General features: G+C 40.9%; 2 protein-coding genes across 2 annotated transcripts; both read right to left on the bottom strand.

Moving 5' to 3' along the window:
- Positions 1-110: 110 nt before the first annotated feature.
- Positions 111-4,515, bottom strand: LOC136059022 (probable 2-ketogluconate reductase). The gene is made up of 5 exons (XM_065752889.1): positions 4,134-4,515; positions 2,762-2,933; positions 1,367-1,545; positions 1,089-1,185; positions 111-267 (listed from the first exon to the last, which is right to left on the bottom strand). Exons 1-5 carry the CDS (start codon positions 4,513-4,515, stop codon positions 111-113), a joined length of 987 nt encoding a protein of 328 aa, XP_065608961.1.
- A 4,924-nt stretch (positions 4,516-9,439) lies between these two features.
- On the bottom strand, positions 9,440-13,525 carry LOC136059117 (probable 2-ketogluconate reductase). Its single transcript, XM_065753076.1, has 5 exons — positions 13,141-13,525; positions 11,959-12,130; positions 10,986-11,161; positions 10,197-10,293; positions 9,440-9,792 (listed from the first exon to the last, which is right to left on the bottom strand). The coding sequence occupies exons 1-5, from the start codon at positions 13,520-13,522 to the stop codon at positions 9,636-9,638; spliced, it is 984 nt and encodes a 327-aa protein (XP_065609148.1). The 5' UTR covers positions 13,523-13,525; the 3' UTR covers positions 9,440-9,635.
- Between the last annotated feature and the right edge of the window lie 2,747 nt (positions 13,526-16,272).

Genomic DNA, 16,272 nt, shown 5'->3' with positions numbered 1-16,272 from the left:
GAACAGGTGTCTTTTAATGAGAAAAAAAGAAAGAAAAAAAAAGAATAAAAGCATTTAGAACTGATTGAGGAAAGGAAAAGAACAAACATATTTAGAGCTCGTTTTGTACTTCAGCTAGGGAGCACTTCACTAGGCATGGGAAGACCAGAAAGAGCTGCTAATATGTTTTCAACTGCTTCCTCTGTTATCATGCGAGTAGTCTTGTCTGTTTTAATGCCAAGGTGAGGTGTTATAATGACATTCTTCAATTTCAATAATGGATGATCTCTAGAAGAAAAAAAGAAAGTTGTAACATATTGTCATTTATCTAAATGAAAAAGTCTTGTTTAGGCTTTCATACTGTATTTAACTACAAAGATAATTTAATATAACTTTACAAATCCCATTTACATCTGCAGACTCTAACCACCTATGTTCAAATAATTCTGGATGTTAAAAGGATGTGTTAAGTATTTATACTTTGCTTTTTTGGCCAAGACCAGAAACAGATTTTTGCCACGAGCAGCAATCTGTACTACCATCAGAACAGAGGATTAAGCACTCTCAGCATATTAACACTACACAGCGGTCTTAGCTGAAGTTATGCAACTCAGGTAATGGACAGCAATTTCCTGGGCCCCTAGGTCCCCAGACCCCAAAAGCCAGCCACTACAGTTATCTTCCTAAGGAGCCATTCTGGCAAATGTGCCTGTAGCCTCTGGGCCCAGGAGATGTGCAGCACTTCAGCTTTGTACTGGAGAAACAAGCCCATGGGGAGGGAAAATTTGGGATAATACAGCAGGTCTAAGAAGGGGTGATTCAATCAGCTTCCATGCATTCGATACGTTGCACCTCTAGGTAACTGTGAATGAAGCACTTGTGTATCTTCAAAGGTTGATTTTGTGGAGTGAACTAATACTCCCATCATGCAAAACTCCCTTGTGCTGTTTTCTGGTGCCTGTTCAGCCTGTTATGAGTTCCAGCATCTGGGCTGCATCCCTTTCTTATTCACAGCAATTTTACACAGACGTGCAATGAGGAGCAGTAAGAGATGCATCTTCAAACCCGCATGCAGTGTTTCTAAGGAATAGGAACAAATGAGAGGTGACCTTGGCAGTGGCTCAGGGTAGGTGACATCCAAAGCTGCGGCCCTGATAACACCAGTGCACAGAGCTATCACCAATGCCTCTTGGTCCACCACTGCACCTAGATTGGAATGAGTAACTCTGAGTGCTATTTGCAGGTAACAGCCTGAGACAGGCAAGAGGGTGGAAAGGGAGAGAGGAATTTTTGCCATGCCTGCTCTGTTTTCAGCACATGCATAAGCTCCACAAAAGGAGCTGGCTCATATTCGACAGTCAGGCCCATGAACTTTACCAAATCCTACCTCGGCTGATGTTAATGAGAGTAGCTGTGGGTTTCATCAGTTCCATCTCTCTTTTCCCAATCAGTTTGTGTGTCTGAGGTGTCAGGCTCACCACCACCATCACAAAGTCTGCCTGGCAGAGCAAATCATCTATCTTTTCACAGTAAATGGCACCAACAGCTTGTTCTTCCTGCTCTTTCCTGATGGGGAAACAAAGGATCACACTGCATTTTAGAGCATCAGTCATGAAAATATTGTCTCCCATGATGCCACTGGTACACAAACTAAATATCCCATTAATTCAGCACACAGGTGGCAGATCAGGATGTGTTTAGTTTCAGCTGGCTGTGTGGGCCCTGCCTTCAGACAGTAGCAAGTCCTGCCTGCCTCTCAGCCTCTGCAGTGCAGAATCTATTGGCTTATTTTAAAGTCTGCAAGTGGACTGAAGCCTAAGCACAGAAGTGGATGTTGGCACATAGTCCATACTCCAGTATCCCTGTGGGAAAGGTGCACCTTGCAGGAAACAGAATCACTCAAACTGGAGTAGTTAGATTTGCTGTAACTCATCATCTGTGGGACCTCTGAGAGTGCACATCCCATTGACATAATCCAGAAAACCTGTCATTTTGCAGTTAATGGAATCAGAAAGGCAGTTCTTTGGTAATTTTGAGTGGTTAGTGGCCACTCCAGGACTTTCTAAGTGTGAATTCTTGGGACTCTGCAAGTAATAAAGCATGTAACAACACCAAAAGTTACCAAATCAGAGTGAGAGTTCTAGTTCAAATTTTTCACAGAGAAAAAAAGGATAGCCTGGACGACTGTGTGCAATTTTTTGCTCCTGATTGCAAGAGAATGACTTTTAATTATCTCATCTCTAACCTAGAAATAAGAAAGAAATCACACTGGGAAAATAAGCTCAGTGTCACTTCGGACCATGCGTCTCTAATGCATGCATTTTGTTGTTTTTGTTCAGTGTCCAGGTCAACAGACAGTGATTAAGAAACAGGTTACAGTCAGTTTTGCTGCATGAAGAGTGCATCTTGCTTCAGCACGAAAGCTTGAAATGTAAATGTACTTTAAAACTATCCATTTTTTTTAAGCTTCTGTTGCAATGTGCATTGCTATTTCATGAACACATTCTTACATATACATAAAAGACTAAAGAAATACTGAACAGAGGGAGATAGTGAACACCAGGGGAAAAACAAAACACCAAAAACATTTTGTGCTTTATTTTCTTTTCTCTGTGATTTATAAAGAAAGTCTGAAGGACTTCATTATATGTTCTGCAGAAGGAAGGATTGGTCTGGTATTTTTTAATATTTCTCTCTGTATTCCTGATATAACTGCATAATTTCTTGGAAAGGAAATACTGACTAGCTGAAAGGCATTTTCTGCTGTAATTAGGGTTTTTACCTCCGTTTTCTGTTGTGGTACAAGATCTTCATTTCAAACACTTTGGCTCTCAGAGCAATCTTATACCCAATGCTGCCCATACCAATGATCCCCAGAGTAGCTCCAGTAACTTCAACTCCAAGAAAATTAGCTTCATAGTACTCCATATCTGAGGAAACAGCAAGTTGATAGCCTAAAAAAAACAAAAAAAACAAAAAAAAAAAACCACAATATGATAAATGAATGAGGTCCAAGACAGATGAACACAGCAAAAGAATCCACACTCAAACTGCTACTACAACACACGTTTAACAAGTACTAACACCATTCTAAACAGCAGTGTTTTCTGTAATATCCTAGGTGATTTCCTAATATAACATATTTTCCTGCCATGTGTGGTGTTTCCCATTTATTCTTACTGTACTATAAAAACCCTCTTAATATAATCTCCCTTAAAAATCATTTTAACAAATTAGACTCATGAGAATATTGATCCATTCTGCATCAATAATCAAAATCATTACTGCCAGTAGCACTGTAGAGGCTGGAAAAAACACATTTAGAATAACACAAGATGTTGGTGTTGCTATTTAGAATAATAGGTTTTCTGTTCATCTCTGCCACTCTTCCTTGAGAAGGAAGTGTGACTTCTTTAAAAATCACTACTCTATTAATTTCCAGAGTTTATCTGTTAAACCTGCCAAAATTTGGGTAGCCACATGAACAGAAAATAAACTTGTATGCACAGAGAGACAGAGATTATTATTCAGCTATCACGGAGAGAGGCTTCTGCTGATTCTGTCTTCTGATATTGCCAGCTCTTTTAAAACACAAGCAGAATATTATGAAAGTAACAAAAAATGCCTCAGGTCATACCAGAGAACAGCTATTAGAAATGCCACTGGAGGATAGTTGCCAAGAATAGGTTAATCTGGGGAAGTAGCAAGAAAAAATTGAAAATTTTGGAAGAATCTAGAAGGGGTGCAGAAACTGGAACAGCCTGCCTTGTTGATCTCTGATGCACCTTAAATTCCTCAGTTCCAGCTTCTAAGACCAAGCTCTGTCCATAAAGCACAGCTTTATTCAAATACAATTTGCTGCTCGGATATTTTCAACCCAGGCTGGTGACCCATGAAAAATAAACTCTTACGATTTTATTTATACCTGGTTGAAATAGGAGTGTTCATGTGAAGTGTAAAAATTATGATGTTTATGATCTATAGAATATATCAAAACACAAAATATTCAGTTTTCCAGCCCAATAGTTAGCTGTTCACATTACACTATGAATATCTCCAGAAAAAGTCAAACTAATGATAAATCTTGTATTATTTCTACAAGATTTCTATAAGATACACACACACACACACACACACACACAATCAGACATTACCTTCTACTAGTCTTCTAGCAGATGCCAGCAGCAAAGCCATCCCAGCATCCGCTGTGCTATTGGAAACAGCACGTGGAGCATTAGCCATTTTCACACCAAAACTAGCTACAAGTTTCAGATCCAGATGATCCATTCCTACTCCTGAATTTGCAATCACTTTCAAGTTCGGCAGGCTCTGGAGGAGGTCTTGGTCAATGACTGGTTTGTGCCACCACAGATAGACTGCTTGGACCTTTTTACTCATATTCTCTTTGTTTTCAAGAAATTCTTTCATAGGGATGAGGCAGAAATGCTTCTTTAGGAACTCCACATGGTCATGCAATATCCCATGTACTCCACCAATTTCATTTACCAAAAGCCCAGGCAGCTCTTCTCTCTCCATGATCTGCACAAAGAAAAAAGAGACATGTTATCAGGAGAAATACAAATAATTTTATTCAAGTATATTAAGGAATCATCACTTTCATGCTCTTTTTTCATGGCAACTATGACAAGAGAGCTTATAAACTATATATTTAGATAGAGGAGTAAACAATCCAGGTCAAGAAAAAAACTCCTTGAAGTATTTTATCAATTATATATGAAAACAGAGAAGCAACCAAAAACAAAACAAACAAACAAACAAAACAAAACAAATAATAATAATAATAATAAAAAACCCAACCCTAGCCTTCATATAAGGAAGTATGAATAAGTTCTGTTCTTCATGGGCTGTCAGGTCACTGCACCAGGCTTAAAACATGCAGTTATTTCTGATCAATTACTGAGTTTCAGGCCATAAAAGGTCTGATGTATAAATCTTGTGTCCTGTCCTAAAATCACAAACTACTGTTTCTAAGTCTTCAAGAAAAAGTTGGATCTAATCTAAATTCTGAAAATAAATTGCACAGGTTCATCATGAACTTTGAGATACAGGTTAATCATTCAATTCTTTATTTTTGCATCCTCTTGTCCTGAAATGACATTAGTGATTTTTTAACTGCAGTGTCCTAGCCTGAGGCTGTCAGAAAACGACAAGATAATAGCTGCTTAGAGATGTGTTTTCAAATATGGACTTAAGCACTCAAATTAAAAAGGTGTTCATTTTTTTTTTCAGAAGTCAGGTACCACATGCTTGTGGTTCCTAGGAAGTGTATGAATACAAGGCTATTTTTTTATTTTAATAGACTATTTATAGTTCCCTTTGTTTTCCATAGGAATTTTGTAAAGGGCAAGAAAAAAATTTCTGTTTGTATTGAGGAAAGAAATATCTTGGGTTTTACTCTGATTTTCAAGGGATTCCCTTGGGAGAATCGGGAATATTTTTTTCAATGACTGACTTCACTTGATTTTAACATGTAAATGAAGTAGAGCAGCAGAGCACCTCCTACAGCAGAAAACCTGCGGACCACAACAATTTCAAAAAAGTCTGAGATCCTCTCTGTTTACACGCAACAAATCTCACCTGGTCATCTCCCTTACTTCCTGTACAAAGAAGTTATCTTCAATGTGTTTTAAGTATTACCTGGATCTGTTTGTATGGGCAGTCTGGTATTCCTAGGTAACATCTGGAAAGTTATCCGTATGGATGAATGGCTGCTGATCTAGAGGTATCTCTTAATTCCTTTAAGCAAATTAATTGGTGTCATCATCCTGGTTGTTAGCCTACAGTAGACTCCTATGATGATAGCCTGCGTAATTGCTTGTTCCTCTTTCCTAAGCGAGAGGCTTTCAACAGTGTCATCACCAAAGATAAGCGTCGTACAGCCCTATCCCTCCCTTGCGTACAGTGCCAATCCTCTGTTTTGCCTGCCTTGCATATACCTTCCAAAGAGCCTGGAAATGTCAGCCCATTGTAACACTCTGGTCTCACGACACTTCCAACTGGGTTTTAATTGTACCAAGGGTGACACGGCACTGGTTCTGAGCCTAGACATATAGCTCCTCTTGCTTTTTCCTCACGGTGCTTACAGTGCTGTACAAATATTTCAACTGTATTTCTTTATACTCAGCGTGTCGTGCAGGATACTCAAGGATCTTAGTAGCATGCAGTCTCTGAAATGTTGGCGTGCTGCCCCCTAGCTTATACCTGGGCAGTTTGGTTTTAGTCAGTTTTCCATTCTAATCTAGTTTAGAGCTCCGTTGGTTAGCATGCCAACACCTGTGCAAAAGTATTTTAAGCCCTCTGAGAAGGATGCATCCCTTTAGCATGCATAGACCATTGTGCACTTGAAAAACACAAATGGTGCCAATGACAGCAACCTGTTTGCAGAGCCTTTGCATACGTGCAAAGGTGATTGGAGTGAAACGGTTGTCAACGGTTTATAAGCTGGTTCGGCCCAGTTCTGTGACAATTGGTGTGGGGGACCCATAGACCCAAGGATCTGGATTATTCTCTCTCCTTTCTTGAAAACTTCCCCTGCTGTATTGTCCCATACAGTGATGTCATCAATGTATTGTATGTGCTTGGGAGCTCCACCAGACAAATGAGACAATTGTTTAATGTTATCTGTGTCCACAGCAGCTATTCCAAAAGCCCATCGATACCCTTTGGGATCCTTCAAATACACCCTATTGAGGTAATCAATATCAAGTATACATGGAGCCCCTGGGCCAGCCACAAGAGAATGTTTTTGCCACTCTTTACCAGTGAGGCTTATTTCAGCCTCCAACACGGTCAACTGTTGGGAACCCCCAGTCACCCCAGAAATATAGGTTAATTCTGTCCCTTGGTGACTGGAGGGCATTAGTGGAGGGCATTAGTGGAAGACTGTGCTCCAGTACTCACCAGTGCCTTATATTTTTGTGGTTCTGATCCACACAGTCCAATACACTCTATTATCCCTTTCCCCAACCTGGCTGGGGGGCAGGGGCTATTGTGGCTGGTAGGTACCTCACTCAGTTCTGAAGGAGTACTGTTCAGACAGGAGGACATCTCGCTCAGACTGGAGGGTGTCTCTTTCAGATTGGAGGGCATCTTGCTCAGATTGGAGACCACCTTGTTGAGACTGAGGGTTGCTGAGTTTGGACTGGAGGGCATCTCTTTCAGTCTGGTGGGCGTCTTTCTCGAACCAAAAAGCGTCTCGCTTGGTCTGAAAGGCATCTTGCTCAGTCTGGAAACTGTCCATGTTGGATTGGAGAGTGTCTTGGTCAGACTGGAGAGTCTGTCAGCTAAAAGACTCTCTTTCTGGATCTGGAGACTGTCCCTTTCAGCTTGGAGACTCTCTTGCTCTATTTCAAAAACCCTCTCTGGGATAGTACTGAATAAGGTCTGACTGGCCCAAGCCAGACCCCAGATAATTTGGGCCTCCTCAGATCTGTCTGAACCACAGCATCCCTGTCTCAAATATCTGCTTAGGTTCTCAAGATCTCACACATGTTCAGGAGTAAAATCCCATGGCACCAGGAACCCCAAGGCTTCTAATTTCTTTCCTAAAACTCTCCACTTTTCCTGCCATTCAACATTCTCTGTTTCTGGGAAAAGCTTCCTCCACATGATGTAAAATCCTATTGCAAAGGGTACATTCAGGGAGACTGATAACACAGTCCCCAGGCTGGCATCCTGAACATGCATTAGGAACTGAGAGGGGAACCTGGACACCCATTCATACACCCTGTGGTTTGTTAACATGGTGTTGTTTGGTAACATGGTATTGTTTGTTAATTAGCTGGGGTGCCTAGGCATCTGGCAGGTGTCTCCACGTTTTTAGTTTATCATATAGGCACCAAGCTCCATGGATCAGACTGGCAAGCTTAATTAAGTTCCAGTACGTTTTGAGCATTAAAAGGGAAAAAGCGATGAAATACAATCCCTGTAAGGGCAGTTTTAACAGAAAAAAAACATTTTTTCTCTTTACTAAAACAAGCTGGCAGCACCCAAAAAAGTTTACAAATATCCCAGAAGTCCCAGTACGCCTGGACTTCAAGGCTGTGTTTTTGAGTACAGCTTCTGCAGTACTGATAAGCTTTCTAACAGAGGTCTCCAAGGAGCAGAGAGATTCACTCTAAAAGTAAGGCAGCTAAGTAAGGCAGCTAACAGCCCCTTGTGCCCACACTGGGCACCAAAAATGTCAACAGTTTACGGGGGACCCACAGACCCACGCCCCAGGAAAGGGGAAGAGGGAAAAGGAAAAGGGAAAAGGGAGATGGGCCTAGAAACAAAACAGTGGCAACGATCTGAGGAAGTAAGCTGATTTACTAAATAAGATATTGGAAAGCAAAATAACACAGTATCAATACAATATAATTGGAATCGAAGCTAATAAATCAAATAAAATGACCAAGGGAGAGTGTCCGATAAACCGAAGGCCTTATGCTAACGCTGAAGGCGGATGGCAGAGAGCACCCACTGCTGAGTCGATCCCAAAGGAAAGAGAGAGCGTCCCGTGACCGCAGACAGTTTTTATCTTTCCCTCTGAGCGTAAACACGTAAGAACGCAAAGCATCGCAAAGTCCTCTGGGGAATGGAGTTCTTCTTCTCTTCTGAGACAGGTATACCTGGAACTATCGATGATCCACGGAGCTGGAGCATTAACTCTTTAACTCCAAATTCACTACATGATGTTATGATGTGGAATACCAGTACCAAAAATCATAAAACCATGACATGACTGTACTGAAATGTAGACTGTGGGATCGAGTGCACCCTCAGCAAGTTTGCAGACAACACCAAGCTGAGTGGTGCAGTTGACACGCCAAAGTGAAGGGATGCTATTCACAGATACCTACACAGGTCTTAGAATTAGGCCCATGCCAACAGTGCTGACAGATCCATGGCTGAAGCAAGGAATTTCTGCTCCTGAGGAGTCACCCCTGTGGGGCTTTCTGAGCCTAGGCTCAACAGCTTAACAGCTGTAAGTCAGTTCTAAGATAATATCCTGTTAGTCCAATGTGGGCTGCTTTTTTCCTGTCTTCAGTTCATTTTTCAATAACTCCCAGAAAAAGCTGATCCTCATCTTGCTCTAGATATATTTTAAAATACACTTTTTGGTATCTCTCTCAGTGCAGGCCAGCTGCAACTCTGGCTGAGCTTTGGCCATATCAGTATTCTTCCTACAGAGGTAAACAGCATGTCTGTACTCCTCACCTGTCACTTGACCTTACTTCCATTGGCTAGACACTGATTTTCTACCTCAGCTCTAGATCAAGCCAAACCCATCCTGTGCCCTGCATGACTTGTGACATATTACAATTGCCTGTTCCCCTGCTCTTCAAAAAGAGATGGTGCTTGAAAAGTGACCAGCACTTATTAATGGAATCCTTTGGAAATAATTCATTGACATGATGGAGTGAAGACATCAAAGTATCAAAACAAAATGGTTTTACCTGTTCCACTTTATTGTTTTGATTTTGTAAATGCCAGGACAGAGTAAGTCAAGTGAGTCGACAGCTTTGCAGTATAATGACAGAAAGAACTGTGCAGGAACACGGCTACTTTTTTTTCTTCTTGAAACTAATAGTGGTACCATATGAAATCTTGCCCCCTCTCTAGATCAGAGATTTAGCACTGCCATCTGGTGCACATCACTGGGGAAACACTTCACTTGGAATGGGTTGACAATTGAGAACAGATAGTATATTTTCTATTGCTTCTTCTGCCATCATGTGGGTGGCTTGAACTGTTGCAGTTCCAATATGTGGGGTTATAATGATGTTATCTAATTTTAACAAAGGATGATTTCTGCAAGAAACAGCAAGAACAATGAATTACACCTGCAAGAAGCAGAAAGAATAAAATGGATATTACACATGAAATTAATTCTGCTAGTTGCTGAGAACAGAACCTCAGGAAACAGCAATGACAGTGATATTAACGGCCCACATACATAGGATTGGAAGAAAATGCTGGTAAATTTGCTTACCCATATCTCCATCCTCTGTATTAACCCCATTGCCTTGCTTGGCAGTCAAGTTGACTTCAAAATGTGGAGAATAGTTGGTCATCAACTTAGGATTGTGCAAGATAAGATGACATTATGCTCTTAAACAGTGAGAGACTCCCCATAGAGATCAAGATTATGAGTACAATTTTGCTCATTGTTTTAAAAGTTTCAGAGTAATAGGATGGAAAGCAAGTTTTTCTACCTTGGCAGGGGCTCAGGGTACGTCACGTCCAGAGCAGCAGCCCTAATAAGCTTATTCTGGAGAGTTTCCAGCAATGCATCTTGATCAACAACTGCACCTGCATTGAAACAGTATCTTTCTATCATAACAAATCAATGAACATGTTTTCAACCAGAAGTGGGGAAAGGTCTCAAGGCTCTGGTGAAAAAAATTCAATGGTCCACATCTTGTTACAAAGTAGAATGCCCTTCTTGTAACCATCAACCAAACAAAACAAAGAGAGACTGTATTTATTAATCTTTAGTTTGAGGAGGACTATGGTCCAGTGCACTGGGCTTTTTCCTCCTGGGATGTGTGAGTTTTCAGTCCTTTCCTCATTCTTATTCTGACTTCCTGTAGCAGTATATGTAGAAAATTATTTCATTCTTTTAAGTTTTCACTCTTTTATCTATGCTTTGCTTATCATTTTATAATCTCTCCGAGTCTGCTTTAATACCTACTTGCTCAGTACCAACAGATCTGCAACCCCACGTGAGGTTTCTTCTCTGCTTAGCTGCTCCACTGAAGCTTGTTTTTCCTCGGACCCCATTCATCAATCAACCTTTCCTGAAGAAGAAGGTTATTTCCACTAAAACTAGATGTCCTCAAGATAAGGCTTAAAAGATGCAGAATATCTGCTGGGCATCTGCTTGAACAGCTCACATAGCACAGGAATATCACAGACCAAGGCTGAAGGGAGAAGGCCAACATAATCAGCCAAAACACAACCTTCACCATGGAGCCATAACCACTTCCTGGAGATATTCCTACCTCGGCTGATGTTTATCAGTGTGGCTGTGGGTTTCATCAGCCCCAGCTCCTTTTTCCCAATCAGTTTTTCAGTCTCAGGCGTCAGGTTCACAACCAGCATAACAAAGTCAGATTGCTGCAGCAAGTCTTCCATCTCACTGTAGTGGGCACCAACAGCCTGCTCATCCTCCTTGCTCCTGAAGGGAAAATGAACACCCAATTTGGCACAACTATTGTGAACTGCTTTTAACAATCAGTCAGTCAGCCAACCAATCTGTCAATCCTAAGAGTTGTCTAGAAGAAAACAAAGGTTAAGAGGCTTGAGGCCAGGATAAAGCAAGAGACATTGCTAAGTACCAATGGTGGAAGGGAGGAGAGAAGGAGGTGGTTTAGAGAGGCCAAGAGGACAGAGGAATGATGTAAATGTGAAAGCAAAGCACATAGATGATATTAGGTATGGGAGGACGAGTATTCAGAAGGTCTCCCACTCTTCTCTCCTGCTTATGTACCTGTACAATCCCTGTCAACTCTCTCCTTGCCTGACATGCGAGTTAGAGCTTGTGATGGAAAAGGAAGGAAGGGGAGGCAAAGACAGGGATCAATAAAACAATGTGATGAGCTTTGCCATCAATGGCTGGGCTGAAGAAAGGAGTGACAGCCCGGATGACTAGGGACATTGCCAGAAGCCTGAGAGAAGATTCTAGCACGATGGAGTCTGGCTTGCTTGGCCTACATCTTCAGAAAAGTTAGTGTCACCTTTCCTTCAAATCTGCTGATAGCAAAAAAAGGAGGAACAAGTACAAGGAGGTGAGGGGGAGCTGTTTCCTGAGGCGAGAAGCAGGGCATTAAGGTGAGCAGTGGAGGCATGCTAGCAGTGTTCCTCATGTTGCTTACAACTGTTGCCAGCACCTAGGAAGAACTAGGACACAGACCAGAGCTGTTGTTTCCATTACTGCTCCTGAACCAGTTCCACACAGTAAACAAACATTTTTACCTGCGATTCCTGTTGTGATACAGGATCTTCATTTCAAAGGCTCTGGCTCTCTGAGCCACTTTATATCCAATTCTGCCCATCCCAATGATCCCAAGAGTTGCCCTGGTAACTTCAACTCCCAGCCAGTCAGCAGCAAAATACTTTGTGTCTGGAGAAACTGCTATCTGGGAACCTGAATGTAAAAACACGCTAAACATGATAGAAAATTCAGATAGAAAAACAGAGGAAAAGTTTCTCATTGTCATAGTAGTGGGGTTCTGGAACATCCCTTACAGAGCATCCTAGGTAATTTTAAGGGGTGATTTTGCTTTTAGAAGGTCTTGGACAGTCAAACTGGCAGGACTGCAAGCAGTGTCACAGAAGACGTGGTTCATGGTGGAATCCTGACGAGTGACCATCTTAGGAAAATAATGCTTCTATGTCTGCAGGGTTTTCTTTGAAGTCCAAAAAACCTTCTATGGCATTTACTACCCCACAAGCACTGCCATCACTTTTTTTTTTTTTTTTTTTTATCTGGAGTACAACTCACCATCTATCTCCTGCATCTCGACTCAACCTAATCATACCACTTAAGTGGGGCTGAAGTTATTCTACAGATTCTAGCTCAGACAGTGATCACATTAAGTCTTTGTAATGTTCACATTTAAGTCTTTATAATGTTGAAATTAAAGTTAATAAAATATTGGCAAGAAATCCAACTTCTACTGCCATACCACCAACATTTTTGTGCAGCACTCACACACTCATATAATTTCTGTTTAAGCAATGGGTATGTGGCCATTTCTAGATGCTGTGTACCCTTGTACAACTATTAGGAAGTACAGAAACAGGAATCAGAAAAGTGGTGATATTTGATTTGGATGCATTTTATATTGACTTTTTTCAGCTATAAAAAATACCCTCAGTGAACATTCAGACAGAACTACACCCCAGATTTTTTCTAAACAGTGTATCATATGTAACCTCAAAGCAAATAATTTAGACAATTATCTTACTCTTGTCACTGTCGCCTTGAGAAGAGGTGGGACTTGAGAAAAGTACAGACCTCTGAAAACAGAGTTCTCAGAACACTTTTCTCTTGTAAAAGCATCCCAAATATTGATTCTGACAGATCATCTGTAACATAAGAAGGTTAGATATGCCAAAGAATCAGATAAAATCTAACGAAATTTAAAACATTACCTTCCACTAGTCTTCTAGCAGATGCCAGCATTAAGGCCATTCCTATATCTGCTGTTGAGTCAGCAACGGCGTGTGGGGTATTAGTCACTTTGATGCCAAAGTTAGAAATCATTTTCAAGTTTAAGTGATCCACTCCAACCCCAGAGTTTCCAATGACCTTTAAATTAGGCAAGCTTTCTAGAAGCTCCTGGTCAATAGTTGGCTTGAACTCAGACACAAAAATGGATCGGATTTTTTTGCCCATTTCTTTTTTGTTTTCAAGAAATTCTTTCATGGTGATAACAAAAAAGTGTTTCTTCAGAAGCGCTGCAGTGTTTTCTTGCACACCATGAGTTCCCCCAATATCCATAATCAAAAGGCCTGGCAACTCCTGTTCCGCCATGACCTGCAGTAGAGGAATAGAAGTAGAGGAATAGAACAGTAGAAGCTACTGTTTAGAAGGACATACTTCTAGCAGTGATTGTGTGGTGATTGTTTAAATTCACATCTTTGATACGGAACAAATTCATGATCACTTGTGACTAGTCTTACATTAGAATATCTTCATTAAGCACTGGATTAAGCTGTAACACCAAGGTACAGTCACCTTCTTGGATCTTAATCCGGTTCATGTCCTCTCAGATAGTTTTACTTTAGTCCAGAAACTCCATGGCTTCCATACTAATCTGGTAGCTTCTTAACCTAACTCACAAACTTGTTTATATAAAGGATGATACATAACTGCTACTAGGTAGTTACTCAAAGTTGCTCGCCTATGAATCATGGTTGGTTAAGCTGCAGGTTGTGTTGGGAGCCAGAGGTTCAGACAGGTCTGACAAACCTGTGCCCAGAATAATTGACCAATAAAGGACCATTCTTGTATAGCTACTACACCGCTTGCCCTCACTGTTTTAAACAATTGCATCCGGACATATATTCTCTGAAATTTAGCATTAAAAGTCAGTATTTTGCACATCCATGCCTATAGGCTTAACCAGTGGGAAGAATGTTGAAGGCAACACACTAAGGCCTGCTGACAATTCAACCTTTCACACTAGAGCTTTCCCCTTACCCACGCAGTTCTTAGCCCAGTCCTGCCTGCAACAGCCTACACAAATATATTTTGTGATATGACAAAGGCTCTACAGATAGCCATATATGCAATTTCAGGTGTGAAACTACTGCACTTATTTACAAAAACATGGCAGAACATTTGCTATGTATCTTAATAACATTTCTGTCCAATTTCCTATAATTCTGTTTGTTGTGCTCTACTCACACATATGGGTCTCTGTCCCCCATACTGTACCTTAGATATGGGTTGTGCTGAATGAATCTGCACCTCCCTTCCACAGCAGAACTCTGATTAATTCTGAGCATATTTTGCTAGGCAGAAATTTCCTGCTGCTCCAGTCGTCAGATAAATCTTCAGAATTAAGCCCTTAAAGTTCCTAGAATGCTGTGGTTACCCTTCTCCTGAGCAAACCCAAACTTATTCCAGCTGCGTCTTTTAAATTATTAAGATCTCAACAACAGTCATGTATATTTATATATCATCCGTTTATGTCAACTGAAGTCTTCTGAAATCTACTGACTGCAAGTGGTTGGGAAAATACTACCAATACTCCCAGTTATAGTCTGTCTGTTTCTTAGAGTATCATACAACATGACCTTAGAAGGAAAAATTAGACTCCTCCTCTGGAAACAACACACAGACACAAAGGCAAGACAATGTCATATCATGGCAATGCAACCCAGCATCTCGATTACCAGAACTTCATGCTACCTCTGCAACTTACTCTGACTGAACAGCAACTAAACCTTAGGCAGTAAAATGACAGAAAACTGCCTGGAAACTGGATATGATCAATTGACTAATACATGAAAGTAAGACAGGATTGTATTACACTGTTTGCTTTCATCACCATGATGAAAGCATCACCATCATTGGTATGTTCAGAGACAGACCCACATTTATTTTAGAAGTACCTTCTAAACTTCACAAACAGAAAGACAACTCACAGAGAAGCCACAATGCAGCAGAGTAAGAGTTGATTTAGCTTTAAACAATTCAGCTTGTCCACAAAAACCATGCAAAGTTCCATGTATTTACTGTGCTCATTACTGTGGACATGCTGCATAAATCGTAATTTCATCCACATTTGATGTGCACAGGAACTGTTTGCAGTGTTGCTTCAAGAACAAGGCTTCTGCAAGTACCAATCTTAAAAAAAACAACGATAGCAACAGCATAAATACAGTTGAAGGAATCCCACATAGGGAAGGAGGCTCTCCAGATACTAACCTTTGAGTGACACATATTGCTCTCATAGAGCAATACCTGCACTTGCCTTGTACTTCTGTCTGAAAGCCACACTTCTCCTGTCACACCCATGTCCATCAGAAGCAATAGCTGGATGAATACTTTTACAAGACAAATTTGTTTGGTCAACCACCAAGTGAATAGATTTTAACAAATTTGATGCTTTGCTCCTGAGCATAATTATTCAGATGTTGAATATCCTGTCTAATGTGCTAAATGTACTGCCTGTATAATGTACATCACCCAGAGTAAACTCCTCCCACTAACCTAAAGAAGCTAATTACCTCAGTAACAACCAAAGAATTGACCAGGACTGGTTCCTTTCTGTTGATGCTTAGTGACAGATCTGACCACTCCTGGAGGAATCAGCAGCATGTAACTTCCTTGTGTTTGCAACACAGTCCCCATTACCTGCTTCAACCTCTGTCAAGGCCAATAGCATGTGACTCAGCTGCTAATGCCAGAACCTCCTCTCGTAGAAATTTGAGCCATCCACTGCTTCAAGCACTTGCTTAACTCTTGCTCTCCCTGTCTATTTTTATCTGGAGGACAAATGACTGCTAAAGTCTCTGAAAGCTTACAGTGAAAATCATGGCAAGTAGCACTAAACTCCAGCACAGCCTGGCATGCGGGTGGAGAGGACTGTTTGCTTCTGCATGGCCATTGGAAGCAAGAATAACTTCTCCTATCACTTTCCTGAAGTTGAGTTTTCTAGAGGACATCCCATAAGACACTGCAGAACAAGGGCTTTAGGGTTTTGTTTGTTTGTTTTTGTTTTAAATTATGCAATTCTGTGGCAAAGGAACTTCATGCAAACTCCACTGACTCTC

The sequence above is a fragment of the Cyrtonyx montezumae genome, unplaced genomic scaffold, assembly GCF_038088225.1.
Source record: "Cyrtonyx montezumae isolate F1298 unplaced genomic scaffold, pur_monq_1.0 scaffold_8, whole genome shotgun sequence".
In the NCBI taxonomy this organism is placed as follows: domain Eukaryota; kingdom Metazoa; phylum Chordata; class Aves; order Galliformes; family Odontophoridae; genus Cyrtonyx; species Cyrtonyx montezumae.
This window is presented reverse-complemented; position numbering and strand designations above follow the sequence as displayed.